This window comes from Trachemys scripta, chromosome 5 (assembly GCF_013100865.1).
Source record: "Trachemys scripta elegans isolate TJP31775 chromosome 5, CAS_Tse_1.0, whole genome shotgun sequence".
NCBI classification, from domain to species: Eukaryota; Metazoa; Chordata; order Testudines; family Emydidae; genus Trachemys; species Trachemys scripta.
In genome coordinates this window covers 120886935-120908594 of record NC_048302.1, presented here as the reverse complement: position 1 = coordinate 120908594, position 21660 = coordinate 120886935, and the positions used below count along the sequence as shown (strand labels likewise).

The 21660-nt window shown below is 41.1% G+C and overlaps 1 protein-coding gene across 1 annotated transcript in view; it reads left to right on the top strand.

Moving 5' to 3' along the window:
- Positions 1-21660, top strand: part of CFAP99 (cilia and flagella associated protein 99) — a 96098-nt gene that overhangs the window by 1844 nt on the left and 72594 nt on the right. The window contains exons 2-3 of the mRNA XM_034772812.1: positions 2668-2795; positions 17672-17816. Of these exons, the coding sequence (XP_034628703.1) occupies positions 2685-2795; positions 17672-17816 (256 nt within the window). The 5' untranslated portion in view covers positions 2668-2684. The remainder of the gene's footprint in view (positions 1-2667; positions 2796-17671; positions 17817-21660) is intronic.

The following is a 21660-nucleotide window of genomic DNA, read 5'->3' as shown; positions in this document are numbered from 1 at the left end:
TAAATATAATAGAAAAAAAAAACAGACTATAATATTTTGACAGTGTGTGTCTTTTTTTTAGAGCAGAATATTGAGAGGTAGGACTGCTGACCTTTATTCCTAATTGTGCCACTGATTGTGGTGACCCTGGACAACCACTCTTAATCACTCTGTCCCTTCATTTACCTATCTGTAAAATGAGGATAATAAAATTGACTTGCCTGAGGGTTGTTGTGTAAGGATTAATAGCTGTGAAAGGCACTGTGAGATCATCAGATACAAAAACGCTATATAAGGGCAAAGTATTTTTACTATGCATATTACAGAGCATGCAACTACACACGTTGAAATATATTCATGGTAGGATATGTAGGAAAATATCAAATGTAGGATCTGGTCCTTTAACCAGTCAGCACGCATTAGAATAACTGCTATTGTACATCCATACCACTTGTGTGGTTTAAAAAAAACCAAAACACACACACACACACACACCCTTTTCCATCTAAAGTTATGCTGCCCTAAGACAAAAGCATGCTAGAAAGAGAAGTTGTACCCGGACTCCAGTTGATTATGGCCATAAGGTGGTATGATTAAATGTTAGGGGTGCAGAAAGTTATATGGTAAGTGGGGATGCTCTGGTGTAGCCATATTTCCCTTCTGTGGAACTTTTTACCCCACATTCTTTGCAGTTTCCATGGTTTTGTTTCCTTCTGTGCCACATAGATGAGAAAAGCATCTGGGTCGTTTTGAGCAGCACCTACTCAATCTCATTGAATTTCACAAAAACCTTATTCGGTCCTGATTTACGAAGGTGCTGTAGTTCCACTGACGTAAATGGGGTTGCAACCTTTTAAGGCTATTAATTGAAATTCTGAATATGGTAGTGAAGGGTAAAATGTCTGTTGACACTGAAAACTTTTTAATAGCTCAGGATTAGAAAATATAATCTCCTATTATACTTTGCAAACAGAAGGATGCCGAGGCACCAGCTTGTGGTTTTTACTCCTGATTTTTAGTGCCCTTCCACCTTATGTGAATTTGGTTCTGTTTTATTTGACTGAAGCCAGCATCAAGAATAAATTTGATAATCATTTTTAAAAATAAAACCTGTTAAAGTCAATCTGTTTAAATATAGTCACTCACTGAACTGCTGCTGCTAAGAAATTTTTTCTTTTACATAGTACCTGTATCAGGAGTTCTGACTGTTAATTATAGAGCTTCAAACACCTTGGTTTTCATTTAACTATTTTTTTTTTTTTTTTTTTTTTTTTACTGGGGATGTGTGAAGCTCAGGATGTTCAGAGGGTGAGGGCCCCAACCAATTCCCATTACAGCAGATGGAAAGACTCCCTTTGACTTCAGTGAGAGTTGGATTGGAAGCCTTAGGGCAGTCTGAATAACCACAGAGATACTTATCCCACCATGCACCCTTATCTAAATCTTTAGAGCCTGAAAGAATTTTGGCATTCTTGGGTGGAGTAAACTATACCCCATAAAAGGATATAGAAGCGAATGTTCTCCTCTTGCACATTGGATGGTTCTGGGCGGTGTTTTCCCTGAAGCAGAATGCTTTTTCTGTGGCAGTATGATTCTGTGGCACCACTCACGCCTAGGCTGTCCCTTAAAGACACGATGTAGCTTTATAACATTTATATAATAATAAAACTGCTCAGAAATTTTACTAGTTAGCAGTTGTGTTTTGATCAGATCCATTAGTTATATGCCCATATTAAACATAATCACACAAACTCATTTTCCTTTCAACAGTTTGAAGTTAGTATTTAAACATGTTATGGCAATTTGAGTGAAACGCAGTAGTGCTGGGAGGCAAGGTACAGAAACTTTGTATTAGGAAGTATTCTAACAGCCTTTTAGAATCTTGATCAAGCATTCTTTTTTAACAAAAGTGTATGATAACATGTTAAATACAAGATTTTGGAGGGTTTAACATTTTATTTTCACTATGAAAAAATTAAATTGGTGATAATTTTGGTTCGCATGGCTGGACTAAGATAATGACTTTACTCACCGAACATTATTATTTATGTTTACCTGGCAATGTAAACAGGCATGGTGATGTACAGAAAAATGTTCTCAGGACAGAGACTTCTTTTAAATCTAGGGAGCCAGTTCCACAAATTGTTGCTTATATGAGTAATACATAGCACAATGAGGGATGTCAGCAGACAAAGCGACAGGAGGGAAAGGGAACAGAGTAAGGGGGTAATGTGCAATCTTGACTTGTTTCCCTAAGACTGGATTTAAGACTAAAGTTTTATCTTCAGTTACGTCTCAATAGGAAAGTTCTGTGGGTTAAATTAGGGCAGAAATTGGCCCATAAAGTATGCATGCTAGAGTTACTGTTTCTCTCCAAAATAAGTTTTAGATATACTTCACCCAATAACCTGGTACTGAAATTAGTTGAAAATGTTATCCTAATGATCATTAAAGAGATATTGTCAGAATAAAAGAGGCCTCATCATTTGTCATTTACTTTATTGATGTTTATAGCGTCTGCTCATTCCTTCTCTTAGCCCTTCTGGTTGGGCAACTGGGATTTTGAAGGCTTGACCTGAATGTTCCCATTTACAGTACTGCAGTACATGTGTCTCTGCAAGCCTATCAACATACATTATGCTGCAATTGAAGGAGCCATGAAAATTTAATGATTTACTTTATTTATAGGACTCTGCACGGTGAAGATGGCCGGCCCTGAAAAATATATTGAAATAGTGGTCCAGCAGCTTAACAAATTTAATCCTGAAAATGAGAGCACAGAGCATCTCTTGGATGAGTCAGCTAAGGTTTTACAGGTACATTAAGTGCCAGTTTATCCTAGGTGGATTTCACAGTTTTAGTGGGAGCTTTTTAAATATAAAGATATTCTTTCTCTAATGTAATATTTTGAATTACACTGAATTTGCCTATGTGTTTTATCATGTTAACCTATATCTAGGGTGACCAGATTTTCAAACCCCAAACTAGGGCCACTTTCTTATAGTTGTCACCAGGAGTCAGGGAACTGGTGTGAGAGGATTTGGATGAGACACCTTGACCTGGAGGTTCAGTGCTGGCAGGTACTGGAAATGGTTTTGGTAGTTGGGGGTGATGGGTTAGGCTTTTGTGGCTGAAAGGGTGGGTGAAAAGGGGGATTGTTTGTGTGAGCAAGGATGGGAGAGAGATTGATAACAGACAGTGTTTGTCACTGGGGACTAGAGGAAGAGAGGAATGATGGTCCAGGGTACTAGCACTCAGGAGATGTAGATTCAAGTCCATGATCCTCTACAGACTGTGTGTGACCTTGGGTAAGTTACTTAGCCGCTGTCCTCAGTTCCCAGTCTGTAAAATGGGAATAAGTTGCACTTCCCTACCTTACAGGAGTGTTGTGAGGTGCTCAGATACTCCAGTAATGGGTAACTTCACCTCCTTAGAAGATACTGTAGTTAGATGGAAAGGAGTAAGTGACATGGGATTGGTTGGGGTGAGGACATGCAATTGATGGGTGCATATTACCATCATCCTATTTACTTTCATTCAACCTCCTTTCGCTGGTCCCTGGCTCTCATTCCAGTACTGCTTCCCCTTTTCATTTCTACTGAAGTCTAGCCCAGAAGCTGTCTCTATGTTGGGCCCAATGTGGCACTTGCCAGGCAGCCTCCTGCTATTTTATTTTTTTTAATTCTGCCTCAGATTGTCTATATCCTGCAGACAGTGCACCCTCAAAGAAGGGCCACAGAATCAAAGAGGAAGTAAAAGGAGCTTAGAGATAGGGAGGGTGGTGTGTCTGACCTCAATGGAAAGGAAAGAAGAGAGGTTTGAGAGAAGCTAGACATGCTTCTGGCCAATATAGTTTAAGTAAACCAACCGGAACAATGCAAAAAGTCGTATTTATGGTCCAGAACCAGAATGTACGGTCACCCTAGCAATGCCCCAACATTGCAGTCCTTAACTGGTCAGTACTCCAACTGGGATCAGCACATGGGGCTGATTCTCCACAGCCTTGCGCCTTATGTAGTCATTTCCGTCTGTACAAAGCAGGTATAAAATGCTACCATTTTAACTGAATAGTCTTTTAAACCCTCTTTGTACAGGTGTAAATAGCTACACTGAGTGCTAAGCAGTGGAAATCAAGCCCAAGGACTTCAGGCTAAGGTTCAAAGTTAACCCTGTTTGTGTTTTGTTTAAATGGTAATGTTTTGTTTACCATCAACACTTTTTTAAAAATGGTCTTGTTTCCTATTACTGTTTTCTTAGTTCTTTCACGGCATCTGGAGCTGAAATCTCCATTACAATGCTCGGATGCGTTATTGCACCAAGGCAACCACATTTTAGTAGTCTTGGCAGTAGATATCATGGGCCACACAATGCTTTTATTTACACGTGGGCAGTCCCTTTTAAGTCGCTGAAGTTGAATTGTACCAGTGTAACAGAGCAGATTTTGGCATGAAAATTATATAATGAACACTTTTTATTGCATTTATTTCACACCTGAACTATATTGACTCAAAATAATTTTGATAGGAAACTTCATCTGCTCTTCATACAGCAAAGAATAAGGAAGTTTAAATTGTTCATTCACAATCTTGGCAGAAGGTTGGAGGAAAGGAGGGAAAGTGTTATGTCAACACCTCTGTATTTCTCTTCACATTTATTGAACAGTTAGATTGTACCTCCCACTCTAGAGTGGGAGTGGGAAAGACAAAAGAAGCACCTGCTTCCATTATGGACAATGAAATCAACCTTCCTGACACATCCTTTTTAAAAAGGAGGAACAGGGAGGACAGCTGAATCTAAGGATATGGCAAAAGTCCCTATGATACGTGCACTGTCTAAATTCTCCTATTTCTGTTTCTTTACTCTCCCTCCCCCGAGTATTTTTGCTGTCATTTTATCCCTGAAAATAAGATCCCTTTTTATATACAACTTTTTTATAAAAGTCACTATAGAAACCATGCAGTTATTACTGATTCTTCAAGGAAAGCTTTCTTGATTGTGATTTATTCTTTCCTCTTATTTTGCATAATGGGCTGTTATCTGGGGGGGTGGGGGGAATAGACTTTAGCACCTGCACATATGATTTCTCTCCACTCTTTTGTCACCTGTCATTTATATTTTATCAGTATCACAGAAATTCTTGAAAGTCAGAATTAAAATATTTTGTGCTTTACTATCAGTTAAATTCCAAATTGGTATTGTACAAAGTCTTTCATTATAAATAGATTCTTCTTGCAAGTCAATACTTTACACTTCTGATAGTAAATTCTTTTTCTGCTTGATCTCCAGCAGTCCTTATTTAAGCTGTGTTATTAATTTCCTGGTATCTGTGGATGTTTGTATTGATACAATGTTCTTTAGTCATGGAGGGAGTGGAGTTATTCTGGATATATATTGGTGTGTCTAAGAGCAGAATTTGGCCCTGTATTTACAAACTAACTATAAAACACTATCAATCCAAATATCATCTGACTGGGTTAGTCATAATTGTGAGTTGCTATTTAAATTTCATTTTATTATCTTGCAAGGTGCCCTGAGATGCAAAGAATAAAGGTAGCTCCAGCAGTGTACTTTTGATTAGATTTGTTGCCATCTACAGTACATTCTGGGATAGGTCTCATTTACACAGTTTGCTTTGATAATGCATCAGCAGAGCCTTGCAGTCACATCTGGAAAAAAAATCTCTCTTCGGAGTTATTTATTATTTGCATTACTGTGTCACCTAGGACCCCTAGTCATGGGCCAGGACCCCCTGGTGCCGGACGCTGTATAAATAAACAAAGATGGACTCTGCCCCACAGAGTTTGCAGTCTAAATAGAAGACAAGAAACAGCAGATGAATACAGACAAATTGGGGAGTTTGAAGAAACAGACAGTCATCCCCATGATACACAGTGGTCACTGCACTCCAGCAACCTAACTATTGTCAAGTTTTTTGTACACATGACAGCAAATAAGAGTTTGAAGGAGAGATGTGAAGGAGAATAATGAAGTAGCATTGTGGATGTTTGCAGAAAGCTCCTCCTCACAATCACGAGGGGCAGCATGGGAGAAAGCACAAAGATGATATGAGCAAATGTAACCAGTGGAGAATGGAAGTTGGAATCATTGACCAGATGGACATGGGAGTCAACACATCAATAGTGAATAAGAGATAAGTAGGGTAGGGATACGTCATGAAGGGTCTTGAAAGTAAGGATAAGTAGTTTGATGCAAGGCCTGCTGGCCACCTAGGAACTGGAGGGACATGCCGGCCGCTTCCTGGGAGCTGCCTGAGGTCAGTGCCATCTGGAACCCACACCACGAACCCCCTTCTACGCCCCAACCCCAGGACAGAATCCCCTCCCGCACCCAAACTCTCTCCCGGAGCCCACATCCCCACCTAACTCCCTGCCCCAGCCCTGAGCCCCCTCCTGCACTCCAAACCCCTCATCCCTGGCCCCACCCCAGAGCCCATACCCCCAGCTGGAGCCCTCATCCCCTCTCACACCCCAACCTCCTGCCCCAGCCCGGTGAAAATGAGCAAGTGTGGGGGAAAGCGAGCGACGGGGAAGGAAGAGGGTGAAGTGAGCATGGGGTAGGGCCTCAGAGAAAGGGTGGGCAGGGGTGTTTGGTTTTCTACAATTAGAAAGCTGGCAACCCTACTTTTATCCAGACCAGAGAAGAGGATGTTTCAGTAATCAAGACACAATAGGATGGGAATCTGGATGAGACTTTTAGCTATGTGAACTTAGAGATGTTTTTCAGAAACAAATCAACAAAGTTTAGACGTAGGTTGGATGTGAGGAACTGAGGGAAGTGAGAGCCAAAGATGACACCATACAGCCCTGAGTGACTGGCAGGGTGGTGGTGGTGACCACAGTGATCACGAGAGTAGGTAGCAGGAAGGGGTTGGTCAGGGAAGATTACGAGTATTATTTTAGCCATGTTGAACTTAAGCTGACCGTTAGGCATCCACAAAATGTCAGAAAGACAGGCCAAGGTTTTAGATTTTAATTCAGGATTCTTACTCACAGAGATGATGATTGTGAATATGCTCTGAAGGGAAGGTTGAGTTTGGTCTTCAGGGAGAGAGTCAGGGAGTTCCTTTGAGCAAGCCAGGTTGTATCTCCACCGACCAATCCACCAGTAGCATCGGGTCAGCCCTGGGGAGACCTCTTGTTTACTACATTTTCAAGTTAGATAGTAAGAAGGGATTGTGTAGTGAATTGGAGGAAAAGAAGAGGCGGTCAGACAAATACATGTTAAAAATGAAGGAGAGTAAAGTGGCAAGAAAAGAATATGAGTAAAATTCAAAGGGACACAATTGCAGTGAAGATATGCCAGCCTTGTGGACACTTTTTTTTTTTTTTTTATAAATAAGAGAAAACTCCTACTCCTTGTGTTATGATCATTCTAAATGAAATGTGGTTAAGGATTTCTATTTGTGGATAGCAGCAGATAAACATTGTTTGACATGTTTAGAAATCAGTGATCAAAATTAGTCTATAATTGATTCAGCATCTTAACCACACTAGATCTCTTTTGCTGAATAGTTAACATCCCTATGCTGTGTATGTCATGTTCTAAAAGGGATTTTTTTCATGCATTGGTACTGTAGAAGGGTGAACTCACTGCTAGAGCACCTCCTCCTGGCAGGGTGTGGTGTAGCAGCTCTCTCCTTGCTGCAATCCCACAGTGGTTCACCTCATCTCATGGTTTGACCCTCCAAACAGGTCACTTCAAAGTCTCTCCCCTTGTGGGGTACCAACATCTCAAACGAACAGTGTCCCACACAACACTGGTCATCGATACACCATGTTCCACGCTCTAGGGCTCCTCTTCCTTCCATGCCTCTGTCAGAGAAGGGCCCCAGGGATTCTACCTGGAATCTTTTAACCCAACTGAAAACCAAAACACAATGAAAGCAACTTCTGCCCCCTCCCTCAGGCTTAAACTTTAATCCATCCTGGGTCCTTCCTAACTCTCCATTCCTCTGAAGAGGAGGAAGAGTTATCGCAAGAGTTACCTCCCTGGATTCTAGGCTTTATTCTGGATCCTCCACATCTGTCTTCCTCTCAAGGCCATCTGCCTGTCAATGGGCAATCTCTTAGCCCCACTGCAGGAGTCTCCTTCACCTCTGCTGCCCTCTTCCATCAGGGCCTCTCTAAGGGTGTAAAATCACTCCTGAAGCCCCTCTTCAGTTAAACATCCTCCTGAGTTTCTTCTCTGGAGATCCAGGTCCTACCATTTTGTCAGGGCTCACCACCAGAAGTTGCTCCACCCTGGTAGCTTTTCTGGGTCTCTCCAGGTTCTACTCTTTACTACTGAAAGGGAACTAGCAGAGTTTGTCCCTTACAGCCTCCCTTTTACTCTAGTCTTCCTCTCTTTATACAAACCACCCATCTCCTTTCCACCTGGGCTTCATCTTTTATTAAGCCTGGCCCACCCACCAGGTGCAACCAGATGGATTAACTAGCCTCTCCAGGCCACATTAACCCTTTCACCATCTGTGTGGGATAGATATCCCATCACAGGTCCCTTTGAATTATCAGACAATCAACTCTTAAGAAGAAAGCTACATTTTGATTTGTTATAATTAAATTAGTTGCAACCTAAAGATTTATTATATTTTAAATTAACTTAATTAAATTGGCAGGAATATTTTCAGTGAGAACATAGGTTAAATAGTACAATATACAGTTTATAGTCACAGCAGACAAGCTGTTAATTTTTTTAAACTTTGATCTTGGACACTCAGACTGTGGGCATCAAAGTTCATAAAACCAGATGCTAACTGCAAGCAAAGGCTTGTGTTTATGTGGTGTGACCTCTTTGACATCAAAGTGCATTCAGTCTGATTAGCCCAGTTAACACTTCAAGATGAATTTTCTGAAAATTCATCTTGATTCTTTTAGATAATAAGTATAAAGCAGTTTAATATCTGGTACTCACCTTCAAGGCTACATCCCTGCTGACATTTTGTACTATTCTCCTGTCAATACTAATACTCCTTCTAATACGCCTTCCTAAACAATTCTCTGATATCCTTCTTTATGGCTTCTTCATTCCACATTTTGCCCAGGTGTCCTAACTAACCTCCCTCTCTTCATTCAAACACTTATTCCATGAAGTCTAGCAAAGACAATCTGTCAAAAATAGCTCTGTCTTATCCAGAGTGTTTTTAGGAAAAGTTATATTCTGGTCATTATGAATAGGGCTAATGTCATGAAAACATAATAACAATGTGAAGTGGCACAGGTACTGTTGTGGACCCAAAATAATCCTCATTTTCCTGTTGAAACTATTAGAACCATTAGCTTTTGCTGTAGTAACAGATGACATTTTAATATAGCACTCAATCTGGCAAACCCTCATGCAGCTACCCATGTGAATTGCCCCTTTACAATAATAGAATTACTTGCCTAAATTAGGGTTGCAGGATCAGACCCATAGTTTTGACTTTTGTAAATCCAGCATAATTAAAAAGCTCACTGCTCTCATTGGAAGTTCACTGGTCTAGTCCTTTGTCCCCACAATGTTGCTATTGAGTTCAGCCTGTCTATTGGCCTCTCCTGCAGTACATGCTTTAATTTGGCAAGAGGGTTCAAGGTTCTCCATTATTCTGGTTCAGTTATGTATGTCAGAGCCACCCACTCACTCTGAGCAAAATCCAAAAATGTCAAAAATCACAGATTTATTTTTAAACATGAAAATCACTTGATGTATGATTCCTGTGATAGGTGTTACAAAACCTTAATTATACATGTCTGTGTATCATTTGTGACCGATTTTTACATGTAGATTGTGAGCTCCCTGAATAAAACCCATCTTCAATGATGCTTGTATAGTGCAGAGCACATCATCCACATTGATTTAATAATAAATACAGTAGTGTAAATCTTTCCTATAACTTCAATGGACTTTTGATTAGGCCCTTAGAGAGGAGTAACATTAAAGCCTGAAGTAATATAAACTAATCAGATCACATGTAAAGTGAGTGTATTCTGACTAGAAGTAGCTGAGTTCAGTGTAAACTACTATTCAAATCTCAGGAGGTAAAAACAGCTTTATCTGTATGTAAAATATTATCTCCCCTCTTGAATGTTAGTTTAAACTTAGACTAAGGATTTCCAGCCAGGGGATAAAAGTTGGCCCTTCTCTTCCTCTCTCTCCACCCAAAGATAAACCCTCTTTTCCTCCTCTTTCCCATCCTTTTCCCCCTTATTAATCTCTTGAAGAAGACACGTTGCTAGCCCTTTCCATCTCCTTCCCCCCTCATTGGCAAAGCTCCACCCCATTACCTATCTATCTTACGTAACACTACTTCTCCTACCCTCCCATGTTGAAAGTATTGTGCTCATTCCCCCCTGCCCCAGCCTGCTCGATCCCAGTTCTCCTCTGCTGGTTCCTAGTAGAGCAAAAAGTCAGGAATCAATAGTGGGAATGGGTGCATTAGGAAGGCAGGCTAGGAGAGGTGGGGGATTCCTACACAGAAGGAGGTAATGCCAGTGACTACATATTTCAAGCAAGAGTCAACCTGCTTCATCTTCTTTCCAGCACAGAACTCTCCATGCCTTTAGGAACTGGTCACTTGCAAGGTATTAAACACTTGAGAATTAGCCAATACTGAACTTTCAAAATTCAAGGCCAAAATGGAGAGACTTTCAAATGTTTCTGATGATAATGACATCCTGAATGTATGTAACTATTTCATTTATTCTCAATGTAGCCAATGCACAGTGTAGTAATGCTAGATTATCAAACACAAATCTCAGAACATCCAATAGGCCATCTACCGTACATTGACTGCTCTGCCACGAGGGCTGCCACAGTCATTCCACACCTCACAAATTGAGGTATGAAAAAAAAGTAACTGAGTATGAACAGTGACTAAATGAATGGGTGACCTGTCCTGGAGAAGGTCAACAGACACAGGCTCTGTCAGAACAAAGGGGTGAGGTGAGTTCCAGTGCCCTCCACTGAGAATACCTTCCCCCCAGGCTCAGCAATACAGACCTGGGGCTAGACAGCTTCCATGTACTAACTAATCTCAACTGCCCAGTTGCAATCAGAAGAGAGAGGTGGCATCTAATATACAGAGGACCCAAACCATAATGAGCTTTATATCTCAAAACCAACAGCCTAAATTGTACCCATAAACAATTTAGAAGCCAATGCAATCTGCGGAGCTCAGGGGTAAAAAGCTTCTTGAACGAAACACTTGTAATTAAATAGGAAACCATATTATGCACTTGCTGAAGGTTCCAAGTGGTCTTAAAGTGTAGTTTCAAGTAAAGCACATCGTTGTCAAACATGCAATCTGGAAGAGGCAAAGCTGTGGATGTATGTGGTCGATCCATATCCAAAAGGAATAGTTAGCCTCCTACTAATCAAAGGGGAGGGGAAATCTTTTGGTTACTTCTGCTGTCTGGATATTCAAAGGCAATTGAGAATCCAGTAGGACGTAAGTTGCCAGCTTCAGTAACAAAATTGATTGCAATTGAGAAACTAGATATAATCAATTACAGTTTCTACGGAAATTTCCCCAGGCAAACATCTAGAGGGACCTTATCTAGAGGGACCCTCAGCCAACTAGCTCTAATCAGAGCTCCAATCTCAGATAGACACAGGAATCAAATCCTCCAGCAGAGGCCGTCTGGAAGTAAAAGCTGCAGCAGAGCCTGTCTCCGGGTGACCTAATGCCTGCAGCTGGCCTGTAGTAGGCTGCCTGATTGGCTGGAAGAGTACTCAGACCTGCTATTCAGCCCAGCAACAGTTTAGTGTCTGTTTCAAGCATTTGCCTATGGCTACAATAGCTCCTGTGCCTGGTTGTTCCCAGCCCTGCTTTTGTCTTGGACCTGGCCTTGCCTCATTTCAGGTAACCCAGTTCTGACTCTTGGCTTTATCCAGACATCAAACACATAGTAAGTACCCTATTAAATTAAAAAACAACTTGGTAGATTTTCTGTCCAGGAGAGAGGACATTTTTGGTATGTGGCCCATATAGTCTTTAGACATTAAAGTTCTGAGGCACAGTTGACCCCAAACTGCTCCTCTTGTCAACACATTGCTTAGCCTCAAGCCATGTACTGATTTTTTGCTTTTTTGCCCATTGTTATGATGCAAATAGGTGCATCATTTCTCTTTCTGTAGAATCATAGAATATCAGGGTTGGAAGGGACCTCAGGAGGTCATCTAGTCCAACCCCCTGCTCAAAGCAGGACCAATCCCCAACTAAATCATCCCAGCCAGGGCTTTGTCAAGTCTGACCTTAAAAACCTCTAAGGAAGAAGATTCCACCACCTCCCTAGATAACCCATTCCAGTGCTTCACCACCCTCCTAGTGAAAAAGTTTTTCCTAATATCCAACCTAAACCTCTCCCACTGCAACTTGAGACCACTACTCCTTGTTCTGTCATCTGCTACCACTGAGAACAGTCTAGATCCATCCTCTTTGGAACCCCCTTTCAGGTAGTTGAAAGCAGCTATCAAATCCCCCCTTATTCTTCTCTTCTGCAGACTAAACAATCCCAGTTCCCTCAGCCTCTCCTCATAAGTCATGTGCTCCAGCCACCTAATCATTTTTGTTGCCCTCCACTGGACTCTTTCCAATTTTTCCACATCCTTGTAGTGTGGGGCCCAAAATTGGGCACAGTACTCCAGATGAGGCCTCACCAATGTTGAATAGAGGGGAATGATCACGTCCCTCGATCTGCTGGCAATGCCCCTACTTGTACAGCCCCAAATGCTGTTAGCCTTCTTGGCAACAAGGGCATACTGTCGACTCATATCCAGCTTCTCGTCCACTGTAACCCTTAGGTCCTTTTCTGCAGAACTGCTGCCTAGCCATTCGGTCCCTAGTCTGTAGCAATGCATGAGATTCTTCCCTCCTAAGTGCAGGACTCTGCACTTGTCCTTGTTGAACCTCATCAAATTTCTTTTGCCCCAATCCTCTAATTTATCTAGATCCCTCTGTATCCTATCCATGCCCTCCAGCGTATCTACCACTCCTTCCAGTTTAGTGTCATCTTCAAACTTGCTGAGGGTGCAGTCCACACCATCCTCCAGATCATTAATGAAGATACTGAACAAAACTGGCTCCAGGACTGACTCTTGGGGCACTCTGCTCGATACCAGCTGCCAACTAGACATGAAGCCATTGATCACTACCCATTGAGCCCGACAATCTAGCTAGATTTCTATCCACCTTATAGTCCATTCATTCAGTCCATATTCTTTAACTTGCCGGCAAGAATACTGTGGGAGACCGTATCAAAAGCTTTGCTAAAGTCAAGGAATAACACGTCCACTGCTTTCCCCTCATCCACAGAGCCAGTTATCTCGTCATAGAAGGCAATTTCTGTACTGGGACTATCTTCTGTCTCTGCCCCTGTTAATTCAGGGCAACAGAAGAAGTACAGTAAATGGAGGCAGGTGATTGAACATGTACACTATAGAATAACTCCTGGTCAGAGCACAGCATTTGATCATTCCCTAGTGTTCTGTATGTGCCAGATTTTATATGTAACTCTCCAAGTAACACTATAGGCACTTCTGTCTTATGCTGTTTGTGGATCTCTTCCTGTTTCATCATTCTTCCTACTGCTCTTCCTCCTTCAAAAGTAAATAGAGTAAAATTATACCTTTTGTACTCGGGGCATCTCAGAGCGTTTCATGCACTAATAAATTGAATGCCATGATTTTAGACAAATGGAGATTCCAGTATTTTTTGCTCATGAGGATTGGGGGAGACTGGAGAGTGCTTATTATTGGAGCGTTACTGATGTCCTCTTATTTTTTCTCCTGAGGGTGTTAATTTCATTTTTGCCTCTTAGGGAGAATTCCCTTCAAATACACTCTTTCAAATGATGGAGTATGATCTGGGGCTAAACGGCTTTACAGATCTTCAGTGAGGAGGTTAGATTTCTGAGTTTTTCCTATCAATCCTATTAAACGATTAAGTTAAAGACCAGTAGCTGAACAAAACTTGCAGTAGAAGTTGAGGGTGCTAAGTACTTTACAGGAGGTCTCAGCACCTTGCAGGATGGAACCCACAATACTAATATTAATTTCCTCATATTTTCATTTTTTTATTTTCCTTCCACTTCTCTAGTCTTTTCTCCCCTGACTTTTGTATGCCCCCTCATTGCCATCTTTCCCCTGTTGGTTCCTTCTTTCCCAAGTGTGTCCTCTGCCCTTCTCTCCTCTTTTAGCTACTCTTTGTGCAGAGCCTTGATTAAGGGTGCAGCTGAGGTCCCACTTATGCTGACTCCAGCCCTTAGCTGCTGGCAGGACTTTTTAAAGTTACATGATCCCTATGGTCATGCAGCAAATTTCAAGTGTGGTTCTACTATGCACCTTCTTACCCAACAGATATTTTTCCAATGTGTATTTAGAATCATATTTGCTGACTTCATTGACAAAAATAAATTTTTACTATTTTTTTAACTCCTATTAGCCCTGCAAAGTCAATAAAGCTGAGAAGAACTGAGCAGGACTCTATTTCTACTTGTGTACAACTGACAGACTATTTGCTAAATTCCAACCCCAGAGCTAATTAGTTGCACTTGTGCAACCTCAGTGAGGGTAATGAGACTGCAGGAGTATAACTGACTTTATAAATTGGCCTCCAGAATTTTTATTAGTGATGATCCACAAGAAGAAAAGTACCCAGCTTCACTCTCAGAACCTAGGCTGAGTTTGCAGGGATGGCAGGTAAAAAAACCCATTTTTTATGTGTTCACTGAATATATTTAATCTGAAAGACAGTAAAAGAAAATAAACCTGGAACTTCACAACTCCATTTTTATAAACTGACTTTTCAGATTAGAACTATACTTTAAAGCCCTACCATTTATTTGTCCTCACTTTCAAGGCCCTGTGTTGTGATGAGCATAATTATATTTCAGGAGGTGTTTGGTATGGCTCTTTTCCAAAGCCCAATAATGCCACTCTTAAACTGAATGGTAGTCACTGCAGAAGAATAGGAGTCACACCTTCACTCTGCTGTCAGAGACAGAGTACTGGATGAGGTGGACCACTAGTCTAATGCAGCATAGCAATTCCCCTGTTCCCACCCCTCAGGGCAGGCATTGACAATGCTGCTTACAAGTGAAGAACTGACAGAAAAGCCATTTTGCAGAATAGCTCATAGAGCCTTAGACATTAGAACATGCTTATTGAGAGAGAGCGAGAGCACATTGGCCCTCTCTCAATAAGATTATCCCTTTCTCTTTTTAAAAGGTACCATGAGATCTTTAACTTCTACAAACACATCTTTGAAAAACAGGCAGCAGAAGCCTTGATTTAACATCTCATTGAAAGGCAGTCTGCCACCACAGTTCCAATAGCTCCTAATGATTCGTAGTCCCAGCTCTGGGTATGAGCCCATGTCCTAATAATAATTGGACTTGCACACATTATTTTGTACCAACAGAGTCATATTGACACTTAAAAATGACCAATTTTCTCCATAAACAAGGACCATTACCACTGAGAAGGAGAAATCAAAATCTGGACTATATCTTTTCAGAAGATGCATTTAGCTTTGTTTGCTTCTTGCTAGCATCTCTAAATCAAGGAAGCATTATTTCCCTGGCCCTCTTCCCCAAATCAATTGCCCTCCATGTAATTTGTTTAATAGAAAATTGTACTGGGCATCAGACTATTACAATATTCTAAAGGTGGTTTAGAATGGAAATATTTTCAATATAATAAAATGCATTTGAAAGGTTGTTCAGCATGAGATTCATCTATGCAATTCACCACCACAGATCCCTCCATGCCACTTAAACCTTGCAGTGGGGTTGTGATTGGAGGACACAGGTAGAGTGTCCATGCATGGGAGCCTCTGAACCTTCTGTATATTGCACAAAGGGTTTCCAGGCAGGTGACTGTGATGGGTTGGATCCCCCATCTGGGATGCCACCTGATGTACTGGGGTTTCACTGAGCCTGCCTGCTTCACTAGCCTGGGCTCCCTCTCCCTGTTTTGCTGAATCAGGCTTTCCGGCCTCTGGCAGCACACACACACAGGTAGGGACACACCAGCTGTGGAATCACCCAGAGTCTGCAAGCAGCTCTCTATGGGAAGATTCAGCTAGGAAATTTCTCAACACTCAAGTGCACACTCCCTTTGGGGAGTAAACCTAAAATAATATTGTCTTGTGCTGTATAGAAAGATCTGCACAGCGCAAGCTCATAAAAATTTACCCTCTCCTGCAATGTGGAGTGAGATATGCACAGCTTTTTGCCCCCTCCCCCCCATATGAATTGCACAAACTGGGTTTTGAAATAAACTAAAACCAAGTTTATTAACTATAAAAGATGTATTTTAAGTGATAAGGGATAGCAAACAGAACAAAGCAGATTACTGAACAAATAAAACAAAACACGCAAGCTAGGCTTAATACACTCAAGAAACAGGTTACAAAATGTAATTTCTCACCCTAACTGTTGTTTCAGGCAAGTTGCAGAGTTTCTGTAGCTTAGAGTTCCAGTTATTTCTCTTTATAAACTAGACTCAGCCCTTGCCTTTCCCTCAGCTCAGTTCCTTTGTCTCTTCAGGTACTTTCAGCTGTCTTTCTTCTTGGGCAGGAAGGCAATGGAGTCCAGTTTGCCTTACTCCCCAGCCTTAAATAGAATTTACATAAGGCGGGAAACCTTTGTTTCCAGAGGAAAAGTACCAGCAGTGTCCAAGGTAGTACTTTTTACCAGGTGACATTATCACATGACCTTGCAGTGTCAAAACAACAATGAAACCAGGTTTATTTGCAATGTCCACAGGAAGGAACTCCTGGAAGATGGGGGGGATCCACATCTTCGAAGGCTTGTTGTCTTTTTCCTAATCGTCCATTAAGGCTGATTGCTTACTATCTGGTGGGTTTCTCCAAGCATAACCACAGTTGTAATTGTAACATAGTCAATATTCCTAACTCCAGATACGGAAATGATACATGCATACAAATTGGATAATCACATTCAGTAAATCATAATCTTTCCAATGATATCTTACGTGAGCCATCTTGCATAAAATATATCTTAGTTATGCCATATTCATATCATAAGCGTATTTCTATAAAGAATATGGAGCGTCACATCACAGTGACAATGGAGACCAATGAAGTAATATGCACAGAATCTGCATTAACAAGGATCCTGGGACTTGCACATGCAGAATGAATGGTATGGATGGCCTGTGGCCACTTTCTCCATCCTATAGGTTGAAGTAGCAACCTCAGAGGGGTACTTCCCAGGGCCCCTACCCTAATTCTGGGCTTGATTTCACCTCCCCAAACTACACACACTTTACCTGCATACAGCCACATTACTTGGCATCATGTAGGTAACATGAATTTCCCCCTGCAAGAGCAAAATCTCATTGGAGGTTCCCCATTCTATTGGGTGAGTTAGTCATTGATCATAGCTTAAGGATGATACATTACATTACATTTACATTTTCTTTGCATTAACTGTTGACTTTCACACATCATTTGAGGTTTTTTGATAAATTCATGTCAGCAGATTAACTGAAAATCAAAGATTTTTTTCTTTTAATTTTGCTTTACAAAGGACATTAACTTCTTAGTTGTATGCATTTTTAAAATAATTATGCCTCCTCCACCTCAGTCAATGCTGTTTGATGTAATAGTTTGTTCCCTGAATTCATTCATCACTACTGTTTTTGTTTGTTTGTTTTTTGGGTATCCTTCTAGACCCTTAATGTGACAGATGGAGCATTTGTGTTGGAGACTCTAGCTGGATGTATTGAATATAAACCTTTATTGGACATAGTAGTCAATGCATTTTTTGTTCGAGATGGGAAGCATTGCCTGTTTTCTGAGCGCAATCTCTATGTGGGTAGGTATTCTTTTAAGCTACATAATGTAGTATAACTATGGAACATTAAAAAGATGCATTATTTCAGTTCAAGTGTTATGATTAAATTATATGATAAGCATTATCATTTTGCTCAGTGCTGTACAAAATATAAAGACTTGGTCATTGACCAGTGATCTTACAACCTAAAGGCCAAATCCTGAAATCCTTTCTCAGTCCAAACTCCCACTGATGGGAGTTTTGCCTGAGTAAGGTCTGCAGAATTTGGCTGAAAGTTAGACTGATGGTACAGTTCACATACATGATCATGTCCATCACTAGAAGAAAATAAAGTATCCAGGTGGTGCAGATTTCACTTAAACATTTTTTTCAACAGCCTCTGTGCTGTCCCACTTTCGGGGTCTAGCACTTCTATCATGGCACTGCAGAATTGTATAACAAAGACATGTCTGCTGAGAGAGGGATCTTACAGGAGCACGCACATGCTAGGATGACCACCTGAGTTCCTTTACCACTGACACAGACCGCTAAACAGAATTCTCTCTTTTCTGTGAGCTAGTTAGCCTATTTTATTATTAGGTAGGCCCAGATTTTGAAAGGTATTTACTAGGCATTTTTCCATTTAGCATTGTAATGCTTAACTGACTTAGACTACAATATGGTTTAAGTCACTTTTAAAAATGAGACTTAGGCTCCTAAGTCAAAGAGAAGTTCTTGTAGTGTCCCAGTGCACAGTTTTCTTGACCTTCAGGGGTTTAAGTCTTTACTCTATGCTACTGAAACCACTACGGCACCAAGTTCAGCAGCATCAAGAACATCAACACCGATCCTCTTCCAGCACTAGAGGAACCTTCTTTGGCACTGAGAGCTTTCCTGGTATGGACCTTATCTCAGGCCCCACCACCTTCAAGGATACACATGGTTCAATCAGCACAGATAAAACCAGCGCTGTTGGCGCTGGCAACATTGCCTCCCCAAAAAGAGTGGCATCTGTATGATGACTGTGAGGAGACTTCTTCAGAGGAAGTGGAGCAGTCAGTCATCAAGTATTATACCAATGGTATGTCCCCTGAGGATCAAATTGGGACTTTGTCTCTCCTCATGATGAACAAAAGCAATTTCAGGAGCTGACAGAGAGAATTACTAATACCCTTTAGTTACAGACTGAGGGGTCTGCACCATCTGATACCCTTTTTGACATCATGGAATTGCAGACAAAAGACAAAGTCACTTTTCCTAATCTCCCAGGACTATTCAAGCCAGCAGAAGACATTTGGCTCTTTTCTATGTCCTCACCACTAGTATCAAAAAGGGCTGATTGTATGTATCCTATACCTTCAGAGGTCCAATTATTGTTACAACATCAATTGGCTGATTCCATGCTGATCTCTACAGCCCAGGAATTATCTAAAAGTAACAGAGCATCCGTGACTGCTCCCTTTACAGAGAGAAGGATGTAGACTGGATGCCATTGGAAGAAAAGTTTACTTTTCCACATCTGGGTTGCCAAGTGGCAAACTGCCAACTCTCGTGTTCAGATATAACTATGTGTTATGGGACTCCATTAACACTATTCAGTACTCCTTATTGGATGAACCAAGGGAAGCGACAAAGTTTGGCCACTGAAGATAGACATACCCAGGACATGCTGAGGGCAGTTTATGACATTTCAGACTCTATTACCAAAGCTATGGCCACTGGCATTGCTCTAAGGAGATATTAATGGGTTAGGTCATCAGGCCTTGCTGCAGAGTCCCCAAAACTGATAGAAGAACTCCACTTTGAGGCTTCAGCTCATTTTAGTGATAAAATGGATAAGATTCTGCAGAAATTAAAACCAAGAGCATTAAAGCCCAGTCTCTAGGGCTTTTCCAGGCCTCATCACTTCAGAAAAGAAAATTCCTTATATGTTTCAGTTCCACAGGCAATCTCCTTCTGTTCAGCAGTAGCAGAGCACTCAATCCCAGAGAAGATACCAATCTTCTACCTTTTCCAGGATTGCTCCTGCAAAAAGTCCATGATACAGACTGCATATTGTCCTGCTGCTGGTGGCTATGCAACATTGTGGGCAAGACAGTTGAGAGCCACACACTTCTATCTATGCAATTTGGACCACATCTCTTGACCTTCTGTGATGCCTGGTGCAAGTTCATTTTATACTGCAGAGTACTAGATTCCATCAGAGGCAGTTACTCAATCACATTTTATACCAAGGCTTCTCACTTCCATCTCCCTCTCATGAGACACTTCCATGGGAGGAAATAAGCTCCATTCCACAAAGGGAGCTATAGAAGGGGTTCCTCTAGTGCACCAAGGGTAGGCATTTTACTCCAAATATTTCCTAGTGCCCAAAAGAGAGACAGTCTGAGACCCATCCTGGGCCTCAGAAACTTAAGCAAATTTATGAAAACCTTCAAGTTCAGGAAATGAATAGCTAAATGTGAACCTCAGCTATCATGATTCAGATTCATTGTACATCCAAGAAAATTTTGAATGATACCTAATTATCCACACTTCTCCATCATAAACAAAAGGCTTATGTTTTTCAGTGTCTGAAGCACATAAATTTTACCATTAAGCTGAGTATTGCTGTTTTTGAATTGGCAGGACTGGTCCTGTCAAAGACCTCCATTAATCAGAGGGAAGTGGGGGGGGGGGTGTCCCTGAATATTTTCCCTTATCAACAAGTTGAGAGACTAAAGGTCATTGGCTTAGATTTTTCTAAGCTGCTTGTGACGCTCCTGGCCAAGCTTCATTGACACTTGGATTATCAAAGCTGCTTATCATGGCTGTTGCTATATGTGAGCAGATTTGAATTTAATAATGCTCTTATAAGATACATCTATATTCCACTAAGACCACTTAACTGCGTTGCTATGCTGAAACAGAGGATTGAAATTCTGTTACCATACACTGAGTTGCCTCCAGCACATTGGTCAAGATGTACTAATAGTTACCATGCTCTGGTATCTGAGATACTGCACTATAGGCAAATCAACTAAAGCCTGGTATGTTCCTCAGGGTTATCACTGTGCTACAAGGGTTCCTTAGCTTCACCGGATCAGAGAAACACCAGAGAAGCTTCTGCCAGTTTTAGGGACAACTCTACACTTCTCTACCTTTTCCTTCATTGGCCCCTGTTTGCTCAGGACTAGAACTGTGTGGGGACTGCAATTTCACAGGAAGCAATATTTGGGGGGCGGGGGGGAATGTTTTAGATCAATTGAAATGTTACATTTAAATTTAAACTTTTTAAAAAAATTTCTACATAAAAGAATAAATTTCAAGATGAAAAGTTAGTTGAAATGTCCCATTCTGAAAAGTCTAAATGGAATGTTTTGAGCTTACCAAAATGCTTTTCTTCCTTTTTTAGGAGCAAAACTTCATTGAAAGCAACACATTCCCACAAAAAGTTTCAGTTCCAAAGAAACAGCATTTCCAACAGAAAAACATTCTGTCAGAAAATTTTTGACCAGTGGTACTCAGGACCCATTTGGTCCCTTTCCTCCCCAGCACCTTGGCCTGCCTTGAGTTCTGTTCCTGCGAGGCACAGAACATCTTTAGGAGTTTAGCTTTAGCCCTACAGAGCTTCTAAACTTTGCAGGAGTTGATCTTCCAAATATGCAAACTTTCAATTGTCTGAAGGCTATCCCACTGCCTTCAAATAACTGGGGTTTGTTTTGTATTTTTCTGTAGTTAAAAGACCAGATCTTCAGCTTGTGTAATTCCAATGGAGCTATATTGATTTACACCAGCTGAGAATCTGGCACAAAATAGGAAATAACTATAGTATCTGAGAGTCTACTGTGATCAGATAAACAGGGATGTCTTTTTAATTGCAATCATTATATAGCCCAGTGATACA